Source organism: Mesoplodon densirostris, chromosome 18 (assembly GCF_025265405.1).
Source record: "Mesoplodon densirostris isolate mMesDen1 chromosome 18, mMesDen1 primary haplotype, whole genome shotgun sequence".
In the NCBI taxonomy this organism is placed as follows: Eukaryota; Metazoa; Chordata; class Mammalia; order Artiodactyla; family Ziphiidae; genus Mesoplodon; species Mesoplodon densirostris.
This window is the reverse complement of record NC_082678.1, coordinates 12,409,661-12,424,334: the sequence shown is the minus strand read 5'-3', so window position 1 is coordinate 12,424,334 and position 14,674 is coordinate 12,409,661. Positions and strand designations below refer to the sequence as shown.

General features: G+C 40.2%; 1 protein-coding gene across 14 annotated transcripts in view; it reads left to right on the top strand.

Moving 5' to 3' along the window:
* The window catches only part of BPTF (bromodomain PHD finger transcription factor), a 144,352-nt gene that overhangs the window by 29,493 nt on the left and 100,185 nt on the right, over positions 1-14,674 (top strand). For all 14 annotated transcript variants that reach the window (XM_060080489.1, XM_060080487.1, XM_060080485.1 and 11 more), the window contains exon 2: positions 5,251-6,073. In XM_060080489.1, coding sequence (XP_059936472.1) covers positions 5,251-6,073 — 823 coding nt within the window. The remainder of the gene's footprint in view (positions 1-5,250; positions 6,074-14,674) is intronic.

Genomic DNA, 14,674 nt, shown 5'->3' with positions numbered 1-14,674 from the left:
GGAAGAGAAGATATTAATGTAAGAGTAGTGCTTTGTAGAACTTTAGTTTTGGGGTAGGTGTGTACTAGATTTAAATGTAAAATGTATTTCTTACTTTGGGTCATGGGCAAAAAATTTTCAAACCGCCCTTTCAGGGTTGTGTGCACAACCTTAACCTGACTGTTACTGAATTGCTCTCCAAAGTGGTGATGCCACCTTACAGTCCCGAGTGTGGTATACCAGTGTCTCTGTTGTTCTCCTTTCTTCCCAAAAGTTTGTTTGGATGGACTTTAAAATTTTTGTCCATTGATGAGTATGAAACAGTATCTCATTGTGGTTTTAATTTGCCTTTTCCTGATGGCTAGTGAGGTTGACGTTAATCCCTTTTTTTTTAATACAGGAAAATTAATATACTTCATCTGCTAGATAGTAGATCAGTGTTGAAAATGGTAATGAGTGTAATAATCCTCAATGGTATATTATAAATACATTTCCCTGAATAGTTGAAATATCTTGACTTGCTACTAATACTAATGATTGACAGTTGAGGGGCTTAAGTGGTTTAATTTTATGAGTTTTCTCTTTATACACTGTAATCTGTGCCCAGTTCTGTAAACCCAAATCTTTGAATTTGGCAAAATGACCTCATATTTGTATTCATACAAGACCATCAGTAGCCATAACTAGCAGCATCATTTTATTGATTTAAATATTAATATTTTTATATATTTGTATAGATACCTGCCCAATATTTTTCTTTTAAAATATTATAATAGGGCTTCCCTGGTGGTGCAGTGGTTGAGAGTCCGCCTGCCGATGCAGGCGGACACGGGTTCATGCCCCGGTCCGGGAAGATCCCACATGCTGTGGAGCGGCTGGGCCCGTGAGCCATGGCCGCTGAGCCTGCGCGTCCGGAGCCTGTGCTCCTCAATGGGAGAGGCCACAACAGTGAGAGGCCCACATACCGCAAAAAAAAATAAAAAATAAAATAAAATAAAATAAAATAAAATATTATAATAAAAATATATGCATGTGGTATTTAAGAATATACAAGGATAAAAAAATTAGTCTTTCTTTCTTTTTTTCCCTCCATTTCTCCTCCCCAGGAACAACTACTTTAAAAAGATTCATATATGACCTCTTCGATATATATACTTTATTATTGTTCTCTTTTCTTTTTTTGTTTCTAATTTTGTATCTCAAAGGACATTCTAGTCATTGTTCTGTAGCTGGCTTTTTCCTCTACTTAATAATATATCTTAAAGATTTCTTATTTCAGCACATGAATTTTACCTTATTCCCGCATGCGTGCTGCAACTAAAAGATCCCCTGTGCTGCAACTAAGACCTGGCGCAGCCTAAATAAATAAATTTAAAAAAATTGAATCGATTTAAACTCCCAATAATGCTTCAGAGTGAACTGGCCAGTATTTAATGTTAACTTGTAAAAGTGCTCACATTGTTCATTATGTATGTAGTTGTAGTTTGAATAGATGCTATTTTGTGGTTTCCAGCTAGATAATAGAATGTAGAATTTCTGAACCTTTTTTTGCCTTTCTTCCTTTTGCCTCTGAAACTAATAGAAAGCTAACAGACTTTAGCTTAATATAAAGCTAAATGAACTTTGTTAAATATTAGAATAATACATGCTTATCCAGAATCTTTCAGAATCTGGGAAAGCTGATATTTTAAAATTAGATATCAAATTAAATTAGACTACTGTTACTAAGTTAATTTACTACAAAAGAGTACTATCAACAGTCTTTTTTTTATACATTAACTGCTCTCATTGATAGTCTTTAAGTAGCAATTTACCGAGTTTCTCATTATAAAAGGCTTGTATACAGTGTTAGCTACTGTTTTAATCAGTACTCTTTTATTTGCAAGCAACAGAAAACCAACATGTTCACTTAAGCAAAAGGGGAGTGGTTTTTGGTTTGTGTGACTGGGAAATTTGTGTTTTTTAAATTAATTAATTAATTAATTAATTAATTGTCTGCATTTGGTCTTTGTTGCTATGCGCGGGCTCTCTCTAGTTGGGGCGAGCGTGGGCTACTCTTCGTGGTGGTGCGTGGGCTTCTCACTGTGGTGGCTTCTCATGTTGCAGAACCCGGGCTCTAGGTGCGCGGGCTTCAGTAGTTGTGGCACGTGGGCCCTCAAGTGCAGGCTAAGTAGTTGTGGCGCACAGGCCCAGTTGCTCTGCAGCATGTGGGGTCTTCCCGGACCAGGGATCGAACCCGTGTCCCCTGCATTGGCAGGCGGATTCTTAACCATTGTGCCACCAGGGAAGTCCTGACTGGGAAATTTGACTGACAGGTTCTGTCAGTACTCGTGAGTTATCAATACTTATCTCCCATTTCTGCTTCTGTCTCTTGTCCTTATTCCTTTCTTCCACAAGGGAGGTAAAGGTGGGTTAGCCACATACATCCTCTGGCCACCTTCATGGAAAGAACGAGCTTCAGAGCACTTCTCACTCAGCATCTGAATATAAAATCCCAGGCAAGACTCTCACTGGCCTGCCTTGCCAGTGATCAAGAGGTGGAATACTGTGTTTGGGGGCCCCATCAGAATCACATGGTGTAGGGGAAGGGTAATTCCCTAAAGGGAATGATGCTAGCAAATGCTTCCAATAAAACAAACGTGCCAGATCTTTCTTTGGCATAAGAGGTGGGTGTTCAGCTATGGAGGTGGAATGGATACCATGAATAGGTAAATTGTAGGGTAACAAATGATTCAAAGAAGGCTACGAGAATTCAGAAGAGTTTGGGGGAGTTAGAATAGTCTTTTGGAGGAAATGGTACCAGAGTTAAATCTTAGGGTGGTGGTATGTTCCACACCAGTTGGTTTCTTTCTTCATAACGTCGCTTTTATTCATCTTTTTCTTCATTCCCACAGCCAGACTCTGAATCCAGGTCTTTATCTTCTGGGTAGTTGCAGAAGATGCCCTGTGTCTGGTTTGTTCCCCCCTGTCCTATTCATTGTATACACTGAAGCCAGAGAAGTCTTTCTGGAACATTCTTCTCATGTCCCTGCCCTGCTCAGAAAGTCTTCATTACTTCATTCAAAGCCATCAACCTACATTACTGCCAGAATAAAGTGCTGTACAAATGCCTAAACCTAACATTTAAGGATCCATGTTCTGATCCTAGAACTACTTTTCCAGCCTTTCCTTGTGTAATCCTTTACTTGGACTCTGTTTGACAGCATTTTGCATAAACAGCTGAAAGGAACACAGGGACTGTTTCTATAAGCAGGTTTGTCTCATATGGTGCCTTGTGTTTCTTCTCTTGCATTTGAGGGTATTCCTCCAGGTTCAGTCTTCCCTTTAATCCTTTTCTGCTTTCTCTCATTTATACTTATGCAGATGAGGCCCAAATAACTTCCAGAAGACAGTGAAATGGACTGGATTACCATCGTGATGCTTATTACTAGCATGGTGATTCTGTGATTTAATTGAATCTGTGAAAACTGCATCTTTGTAGTAGATGGATATTTGCTGAGATGGAGGAGGTTTCTTTCTTAGGATGTAGGCTCACCAGCAAAGTCTGGCCCAGAGTGATCCCTTGGACTTTTTTCTGCAGAAACTAATGGATATAATCTTATTTGGAAAATCTTTCCAATGAATGAATATGGGGGGGTGCATTGTATAAAATAAAAGATCTTGACCTTTTATTTATATATATATATATATATATATATATTTTTTTTTTTTTTTTTTTTCCAGTACGCGGGCCTCTCACTGTTGTGGCCTCTCCCATTGCGGAGCACAGGCTCCGGACGCACAGGCTCAGCGGCCATGGCTCACGGGCCCAGGTGCTCCACGGCATGTGGGATCCTCCGGGACCGGGGCATGAACCCGTGTCCCCTGCATTGGCAGGCAGACTCTCAACCACCGCGCCACCAGGGAGACCCGACCTTTTATATTCTTTAGCATAGTTTCTTTTCCTGGTGCCCTGTACCCTTTTAGTTCGTACATGATGAGAGTTAACTAGATGTGAGGAGGGTGCAGCAATGGGGAAGGGAGGAGGCAGTTAAGAGGTGACCAGCAACCCAAAAGCATAGTTAATAAAACAATTGCACAAAAATAAGTTTATTGTTAATTGATCTCATAAAAGTCTGCTATTTAAAAGTACATTTCCTATTCTGTAAATATCATTGGAAAGTGTAATAATAATGCAGGTATGGGCATGGCAATTCTGGAGAAAATTATTTCTTTCCATAAGTTTCTTATTAAAATACCTCATAGACTTGTTCAGAGGATTAAATGAGATCTGCTTGCTTGTTATGAACTAAGCTCTCAAATGCTATATATTGATACATTTACATACATATATATTCCTGGACTGTACATTTCATAAATTGGCGAACAGGCACGCCTCCTGTTGCTTAATTTACAGCTAAAAATTATAATCTGTTGTCTCTTTCCTAAGTGAGCCCCGCCCCCCTTTTTCTCCCAGTATTGGAACCCTGCTTCTCTTCTCTCTTCCTTACTCCTTCTTCCTTTCTGTCTCAGCCCTAACCTTGTGCTTCACTGTGGAACTCCCCATTACATAGCTCTCAGGAAGAACTGGCAAAGGAAAGGGTGTGCTGCACCAGAGAACTTCCTGTCTGATTGCTGAGAGGCATTTCTTAGTGCAGCTGGCACCATGTGAGATCTGTTACGCCTGTTCTCTTCCTTGGAGATGTCTTTTTCTTATTTATGTTCTTGTCAGATCTTTCACAAATGCACTTATATTTTTTATCATGGTTACCTGTAAACCAGTTAACCCCTCTAGGTAATTGAGAACTGATTATAATTGTAATTTTTTTTACTTCCAGTTTGGGATATAATGGGAAAACTTTAAATTTATTTATTTATTTGTTTGTTTTTATTTTTTTTGTGGTACGCAGGCCTCTCACTGCTGTGGCCTCTCCCATTGCGGAGCACAGGCTCTGGATGCGCAGGCTCAGCAGCCATGGCTCACGGGCCCAGCCGCTCTGTGGCATGTGGGATCTTCCCGGACCGGGGCACGAACCCGTGTCCCCTGCATCGGCAGGCGGACTCTCAACCACTGCGCTACCAGGGAAGCCCAAAACTTTAGATTTTCTATAGACTTAAAGATTGGAGCTAAATCATTGCTTCTTGGTATTATTTTAACTTGACAGTTATTAGAAAAATAGAAGTATGCTTATCTCTTTTTGGGGGTATATGTCCAAATAGGAAAAACCGGAAAATCCTTAGTTTGTAGAAATGATGTATTGATGTGTAATTATACCATTTCTTTATTTACAGGTAGGCGAAAACCGAGAGTACATCGGCCTCGTTCTCCAATATTGGAAGAAAAAGACATCCCACCCCTTGAATTTCCCAAGTCCTCTGAGGATTTAATGGTGCCTAACGAGCATATAATGAATGTTATTGCCATTTATGAGGTACTGCGGAACTTTGGTACAGTTTTAAGGTTATCTCCTTTCCGCTTTGAGGACTTTTGTGCAGCTCTGGTGAGTCAAGAGCAGTGCACACTTATGGCAGAGATGCACGTCGTGCTTTTGAAAGCCGTTTTGCGTGAAGAAGACACTTCCAATACTACCTTTGGACCTGCCGATCTGAAAGATAGCGTGAATTCCACGCTGTATTTCATTGACGGCATGACGTGGCCAGAGGTGCTGCGGGTGTACTGTGAGAGTGACAAGGAGTACCATCATGTTCTTCCTTACCAAGAAGCAGAGGACTATCCTTATGGACCAGTAGAGAACAAAATCAAAGTTCTGCAGTTCTTAGTTGATCAGTTTCTTACCACAAACATTGCTCGTGAGGAGTTGATGTCTGAAGGGGTGATCCAGTACGATGACCACTGCAGGGTGTGTCACAAACTCGGGGATTTGCTTTGCTGTGAGACCTGCTCAGCAGTGTACCATTTGGAATGTGTGAAGCCGCCTCTCGAGGAGGTGCCAGAGGATGAGTGGCAGTGTGAAGTCTGTGTAGCACATAAGGTTCCTGGTGTGACTGACTGCGTTGCTGAAATCCAAAAAAACAAACCGTATATTCGACATGAACCTATTGGATATGACAGAAGTCGGAGGAAATACTGGTTCTTAAACCGAAGACTCATAATGTGAGTAAATCTGGTCTTAAATGTTTGTATGTATTTAAAATTAAGCCAACTTGCTTCATGATTGATGTAGAGCTGTGCTGCTGATGTGATGTAAACCTTGGTGATTTAATAATGAGTTGTATAGTTTAATAATTTCTAACTTGAAAGAATATGTACATTAAAACAGTTTTTAAAATTGTAAGGGAAGAAGGGTGTATGAAAAAAAGCGAAATACACACCACGGTACTCAATGCCTAGGATGGAAAGCAGAACGCTGCTCACTAGGTGGGATGCCACATGCCATTGTGGGCCCTTCCCCCGTTAGATTCCCTGCAGCCCACCATGAGGTAATCTGCATCCTAACTTCGGTGTTAGGATTTTCTTGCTTCTCTTTTTAGTTTTACTATATTTGTATATAAAATGGAGCAGCAAGAACAAAGAAACTGTCTAAGGAAAGATCCGTGGGCCTCCCTGGCGGCGCAGTGGTTGAGACTCCGCCTGCCGATGCAGGGGACACGGGTTCGTGCCCTGGTCCGGGAGGATCCCACATGCTGAGGAGCGGCCGGGCCGTGAGCCATGGCCGCTGAGCCTGCGCGTCCGGAGCCTGTGCTCCTCAACGGGAGAGGCCACAACAGTGAGAGGCCCGCGTACTGCAAATTAAAAAAAAAAAAAAAGATCCGTGCTGCCATGATTGGTTGCAGCCTCCCAGGAGAAGTTAAGCCCAACAGACTCCTGGTCATAGTCTGGCTTGTGCTTTCCTGAGGGTTTTCACGAGATTCTTCCAGGCAGGACAGTGGGAAGGGCGGGAGGAAGACTGGGAAAGTGAGGGTGCTTGGCAGGGTTGTAGCGTGGACTTGGTTTTGGACGTCCTGTAGAAGTATGGTCAGAGGGAGTGGGTTACTTTGTATTTTCAGCTTCTAAAGCTTTTCTTTTTTAGATATTTTATTTATTCATTCATTCATTCGTTTATTTATTTATTTTCTTTTGGCTGCTCTGTGTGACATGTGGGATCTTAGTTCCCCGACTAGGGATCGAACCTGTACACCCTGCAGTGGCAGCGTGGTGTGTTGACCACTGGACCACCAGGAAAGTCCTCAGCTTCTAAAGTTTTCAAAGCCTTCTTCAGGCTCTCAGAATTAGGTCAAATCAGAAAATTTGTGGTGAGATGAAATGAAAGAGCAGGCATGGAGAGGAGAGAAGGAACTTCATCAGCACATGGTCAGGCCAGGCCAGGTCCAGAGAAGTATCTTAGCCAGGTCCACCCTTAGTTTTTTTTTTTTTTTTTTTTTTTTTTTTTTTTTTTTATAAATTTATTTATTTTGTTTATTTATTTTTGGCTGTGCTGGGTCTTCGTAGCTGCATGGTCTTTCTTTAGTTGCGGCGCGCAGGGGCTACTCTTCGTTGCGGTGCACGGTCTTCTTATTGCAGTGGCTTCTCTTGTTGCAGAGCATGTGCTCTAGGCACACAGGCTTCAGTAGTTGTGGCACGCGGGCTCAGTAGTTTTGGCTCACGGGCTCCAGAGCGCAGGCTCAGTAGTTGTGGCGCACGGGCTTAGTTGCTCCGCGGCATGTGGGATCTTCCCGGACCAGGGCTTGAACCCTTGTCCCCTGCATTGGCAAACGGATTCTCAACCACTGCGCCACCAGGGAAGCCCCCACCCTTAGTTTTTAAAGATGGTACAGAATAAACAGCGAATTTCAGAATTTTGTACAGTTGTCTTCTTGTAGTGTTGCTGTTGAGAAATCTGAATCCATTCATTGATTCTTTTTGTATATAACCACTTTGGACTTACCTGGAAACTTGTAGAATCTTCTCTTTGCCTTCAGTGTTTTCTGCAGTTTTAGAGTGATAGGGCCTTGTGTGGGTCTGTTTTCATCCATTGTGTGTGTGGTGGGCACTTGCTATCTGACAGTTGAGTCAGTTCTGAGAACTTCCCTTGAGGACTTCCTCCTCTCCTTTTGCCTGTTTTTTTAATCTTGAACTATTACTTTATTGAATGTTGGGCTTCCTATTTTGGTCTTCTGATTTTATCTTTTCGCTCCAGTTTTCCTCTTTGTCTTTGTCCTCTTTGGAATGCGCGTGCGCTTGTGTGTGTGTGTGTGTGTGTGTGTGTGTGTCTGTGCATGTGTGTTGCTCAATTTTTCTAGAAGATTTCCTTATCTTGGTCTTCAAGCCCTACTATTATTTTTTCTATTCTATAACATTTTTATTTTCTAAGAGCTCTTTTGTTCTTAAAATCAAACTCCTTTTTAAAAAATAAAATAAAATCTTAGTTTTTTGTTTTCTGGAAATAATAATTTCTCTTACTTTCGAGGATGTTATTGATAGTTTTTTCATGTGTTTTTCCCCACTGTGAATGGGCTGTTTCTTCCAGGCTGCTTCCTCCTGCTGTGTGTATTGGTCTGTCTCTTCCATCCTCAGATGTCTATTAATCCTTAATTTTCTGCTCCTGATAAACACTGCGGGATTATACAGCTGATTGGAAGTTCTGAGCAAGTGTGTAGGCCATATCAGTTTTGAGCTTAATCGTTGGGTGATTTTCTTAATCTTTTTTCTTGGTGGTCCCTGATGTCACTCACTATCTTTAGTCCTTCCTTCTGAGCTGGTCAGGTGGCCCAGAGAGGCCTTTTCTGGTGTTATGCTTGGAGCATGAGGGTTTGGCTCGCTGGGTTGTGGAGGCGGGCTGCATTTACTATGCACACCGCATTTACTGTGTACTTAGCCACTCGGTACCTTGGTTTTCTGTACAATACCTTTGTTCACACCTGCGCCTGGTGTCCCCTGGTGCAGAGAACCTCACTTTTACCTCCTGTAGAGACTAAACCTTTAGTGGCTTGAAGTGGATAGATAGGTGGCCTTGGGATCTGCTCCTAAAACAGCTTTCAAGCACTTCTCTGCTGTCGATACTCCCCTCCTCATTTTGGTGATTGTTGGTTCTCAGCTCCACCCTTTATGTTTCGGATTGGGCTTTCTTGGCTCTGGTTAAAGATGGTTATCACTTGTCCATTTGCTTTCCTGCTTCCAAAAAATTTTTTGTTGTCTCTCTTATTTTCTCTAATCTTGTAAGTTTAGATCTTTAAAAATATTTCTTTAGTGGTTTTAAGAGGGTTTCAAGAGGGAGCAAACTGGGATGTGTGGATTCAGTCTATTACCTTAATCCAGAAACTGATATGAGAAACAGTATATGAAGTTTTAAAAGTTTTAAATATACAAAGTATATTTTGTATGTTTTGGTTTAGATCAGTTATTTTAAAATTTTGTATAAGTTTTTTTTTTTTTTTGCCCCCGTATCTCCCAAATATCTGGTTGTGGTTTTTATTGTGCCATCTTTCTCATATCGTGCTGTGGAGATGTAGCATGGAAACTTGTGTTGGCGAGGTCATTACAAATGGAAAGATAACTGTAACCACATTTTGGTTTGAAGTTTAATGCGGTCTTTCATTCTATGTGAAAAGTCAGTGAGACTGCCTTTCAGGGAGCCTGGTGCTTGTACTCTCTAGATGTTCCGCACAGCAGTTTACAGACCCTATCCACTCAGTCTCATGTGCCTTCCCGGAAGGGCTCAGAGTCATCAGGATTGCTGTGAACAAATCAGGAAGTAAATGAAATTTATTCTGTGCTCCTGTTATCCCATTCTTATGTTCCCTTCCCTGTCCTGCCTTTCTTCACCCTTTTTGGATGTTCATTCTCACTGCCTCTCACTTCCTTGCCTGTGCTGCTGTTTTGGGCCCCAGACATGCCAAAGGTGCTTTGTCCACATATAGGTGGGCCTTGACATCTGTAATGTAAGGCTTATCACACAATAGTCAATGGTGTAGGCCTTGGTGTTAGGGACCTATAGGTGGAACTAGTTGCTGATGGGTTAGTAATAACAATAGCCAACATCAACATTTATTGAGCACTTAATATATGCTGTACAGTTCTTTTGTTTGTTTGTTTTTTGCTTTTTACATATTATATTTACGTAGAAAAAAAGGAAGTTAAAATTTCAACAGCTTTTTTTTTTTTTTTAAACAAAAAGTATATCCCAGCCAGGAAAATGGGTAAATCTAGAGAGAGCCTCAAGGAGTTTATTAAACTGTCAACTTGCCCTACAGGCAGTAACAGATTTAATTTATCATTGGATTGAAAAGTTCATTTTTATATAACCTAAATAGTAAATTTGCCTTTTCTCTGAAAATTTTATACACAATTTTCTAACCTTCAAAAATGGCAATAAAAAATCAAATTATGTTTATAAATGTTTGTTATTTCAGTATATAAGAACCTTTTTCTTTCTTTTTGACATTTACGGTTTCACAATATATATCTTAAATTTGTATGTTTACTTTTTTTTTTTTTTTTTTTTGGTCTTTATCCAGGTCATTTATTACTAGACATTTGTCATACAGAGTGGTTAAATATTAAAGCTCTGAAACTAGCCCTGGTTTGCATTCCTGGCCTTGTTAATTACAAGTTCTTTGTCATATTAAAGCACCTACAACCCTTCTAAGCCGGATTTTTTTCACCTATAAAATGAGAATTGTCATTGCTTCATGAATTGTGAATGCTTGTATGTTTGTTTATTTATAAAATGTATGTATGTATTTATTTTTGGCTGCGTTGGGTCTTTGTTGCTGCACGCGGGCTTCCTCTAGTTGCGGGGAGCGGGGTCTACTCTTTGTTGCGGTGCGCGGGCTTCTCATTGTGGTGGCTTCTCTTGTTGCAGAGCACAGGCTCTAGGCGCGTGGGCCTCAGCAGCTGCGGCAGGTGGGCTCAGCAGCTGTGGCTCGTGGGCTCCAGAGCGCAGGCTCAGCAGTTGTGGCACACAGGCCCAGTTGCTCCACGGCATGTGGGATCCTCCTGGACCAGGGCTTGAGCCAGTGTCCCCTGCATTGGCAGGCGGATTCCCAACCACTGCGCCACCAGGGAAGCCCCTGTATGTTTACTTTAGTAATCAAGATACTATTTGTGAAGTATACCTAGTATTTTTATTATTCTGATATTTACTTTAACAGCTTTATTGAACTGGGGTTTTTTTGTTTTTTTGTTTTTGGCTGTGCTGTGCTGTTTGCGGGATCTTAGTTCCCCGACCAGGGATCGAACCTGTGCCCCCTGCAGTGGAAGCACAGGGTCCTAACCCCTGGACCACCAGGGAATTCCCTGAACTGTTTATTAATTTATGTATTATAAAATTCTATTGTTGTAGATGTACAGTTCTGTAATTTTAGTAAATTAACACTGAAAGTCCCACATCCCAGGAAACATTTTCTTCTGAGACAAATCCAAGTGGTTGGTTACTCCACATTTCAGTCATTCTGAAAGTGGTCTCATATCTGTTTGCAGTTAATCTTACTCCCATTCTCAGCCTTAGAAAATCACTCTGTTGTTTGTATAAATTTGCCTTTTCTAAACATTTCATATAAAAAGAAACATATAATGTTATTTTGTATCTCAGTTCTTTCACTTAGAATAATGTGTGCCTTACAGTTTTCTAATAAGCATTTTATATGTACATTTTTTCATTAACCCTCACAACAACCCAGTAATGTGGGTACTATTTTTGTACATTTTATATATGAAGAACTAAACTCGGAGAAGTTAAATAACTTGCTCTAGGACTTGCCCAAGACTCTATGGCTATTAGGAAGTAGGACCTAGAATTTTTTTTTCAGGACCTATTTATAAGAATAGTCTCTTTTCTTGTTTCTTCTTTTCTTTTTTTTTGACCACACTATGTGGCTTGCAGGATCTTAGTTCCCTGACCAGGGATTGAATCCGGGCCATGGCAGTGAAAGCATGGAGTCCTAACCACTGGACTGCCAGGGAACTCCCAAGAATATTTTCAATAACTAATTTTATACTGTAGTCTAGTTTCCAAGCCATCATCTTGAGAAGTCTGCAATTTGCCTTGTTTTAGCTGTTAAAAGCAATGCTTATAACTGGGGGGAGAAAGATAGTATAATCGTTTGGGCTCTATTGGGACTGGGTTTTTCTGAGATCTTATAAATTTGAAACACAGGCATTTTTAGAAAATATGACATAAATTAAGTGGTGTTTCAAAAAAGTTCTGTTTCTTGATAATTCAATATCAGTATATAAAACAACACTCAGACAAGTAGAAGAGAAGACCTTTTGAATGTGGTTAAATAGGTGCAAAGCTTTAAAATTACAGGAGTGAAAGGACTTAAGAAGGTACCCATGCATGGATTTGTGGTACATTACCAATGAAATGAAAAAATCTACTTTTCTAAATTGCACAAATTCTTTAAATTACATGTTTGTCAGGGAAACTATTCACTTACATTTATTTGCTTTAAAAGCTTTAGTCATAATCTCTCAAATTGCCTTTCTTATTGCATAATAAAGTACATGGAATTTAATGAAAATCTCAGATGAACAAGTATGATACTTTTTTTCATGTGTTGTGACATTTTGACTATCTTCTTTGTAAAAAGTCAGATACAAAGATTTTTTCAACTTTTAAAAATATTTATTTATTTATTTGGTTGCGCTGAGTCTTAGTTGTGGCTCACCAGCTCCTTAGTTGCAGTATGTGGGCTCCTTATTTGTGGTATGTGAACTCTTAGTTGCAGCATGCACGTGGGATCTAGTTCCCTGACCAGGGATCGAACCCAGGCCCCCTGCATTCGGAGCACCGCCAGGAAAGTCCCTAAATATCATTGTTAATAATAGTTGTTCCTTGTGAATAATTTGAGTAAATGTGAAAGATTTTACATCCTTAAAAAATTTAGATCAAAACAATTTCCGTTTAAGCGCCCCCTTGTGGTAGATGATATGTGGACTCCTGATGAAAGTTTTGAAACCATGTAAATTGCTCAGCTTATGTTATGTGGAGATCTGGTATATGTTTTCCCTGGAAGTCCAGAAGCTTAAAATGATAAATCAGTGGACTTACTGCCCAAGAGGGTTATGTCTAAAACAAAGTCTGGGGCAGTGAACACTTTTTAATTGTAATGCTAATAGTTTATAGAAACTTTTTTCCTCTTATTGCTTTTATTTGTTTAATACTCATTTAAAAATATGTTATTTGAATAGGTTAGGGATTAAAAGAAAAGTTCTTACACATCAGTTTATAGTCTGCCTGAGGAACCAGGATACTTACTGAGCAAACAATTTAGAGATCAATTTCAACCTGTTATGTAAGAGGGCCAGTCTTTCTTAAATATTGCTTTCATTCTGTCAATCCTTTGCTCTCAAATTGGGACTTCTAGTAAAATAGGAACTGCCAGATTAGACGAGCACCGTTTCCTGTCACTGTCTGTTCTGAATAAAATTACCTTGAACACAGCATTTTAAAACTCTGCATTGTTTCATTTTCTAGATGAACTAATTTATGCTTTTTAACCTGTATAGCTTTCCACCTGCACCTCCACATTCTAGCCATAAGCCACCTATTTACTCGCTGACTCAAGTTGCCATCAGACCTACGCCTGTAATCCTTCTGCCTGTGTCCAGTTTTGCATACCAGCAGCCTCCTGGGCAAGTCCACATAGCAGGCACCTCAGATACAACATGTCTAACACTACATGCATCACTTGCCCCCATTATGTACCCTTCATTCAGTGTTGCCATCTTAGTAAATGGGATCACCATCCTACTGGCTGCTCAAGCTAGAAACCTGGGAATAGTCTTTTGTCTTATGTTGTTTGTTACACCTTTTAATTACCTCTTAAATATTGAATCCATTTCTCTCCATTCTCACTGTCAACATCATCTTGATTAGACTAGTTTAGTAGTCTCCAAACTGGTGTATAGGTAGCTCCCCAATTCTATTCTCTGTTCCATAGCTGGATTATTATTATTATTTTTTAAAATATTTATTTATTTTGGCTGCATCAGGTCTTTGTTGTAGCACGCGGGATCATTTAGTTGTGGCATGCGAACTCTTAGTTGCAGCATGTGGGATCTAGTTCCCCGACCAGGGATTGAACCTGGGCCCTCTGCATTGGGAGCGTGGAGTCTTAGCCACTGGACCACCAGGGAAATGCCCATAGCTGGATTATTTTTAAAACAGCCATTCTGATCAGGTCTTTTCCCCCCAAGTTGAAAAACCTTTCAATTACATACTTCCATTTGCTCTTAACAGAAAGTTCACAGATCCCTAATTTTGTGTATTTATTTCTTCTGCTTCCCACCACCCAAAACAAAATCAATAAAAAGCAAACTAAAAACTCGCAAAGTGTTTCAACTAACTTATCCTTCAAGTCAGCCTATTTATGCCATTTCCTAGGGCTTTTTCCCCTGAATTTCTCTCCCTCTTGCACTGTGAAACACATCTTTTTTTTAAAACACCCATTAAACTTGTAATTATTTATTTTAAGGTAAATATCATATACTTCATCAGATGAAGAACATAATAGCAACCCTGCAGATTGCACCCACTACGTGCTGTCAGTGTTCGAAGCACTTTATATGTTTTAACTTGCTTAATCCTCACAACAGCATTTTGATGTAAGTACTGTCACCCCATTTTTCAGATGGAGAAGTTGAGGCAAGAGAGAAGTTAAGTAATTTATCCAGTATCATACAACTAGTAAGTGGCAGAATCAGAATTCAGTCCCAGGCATTGTGACTCCAGAATGTGTGCTTTTAACCTCCTTGGGCTGCCTTTAATCTCTG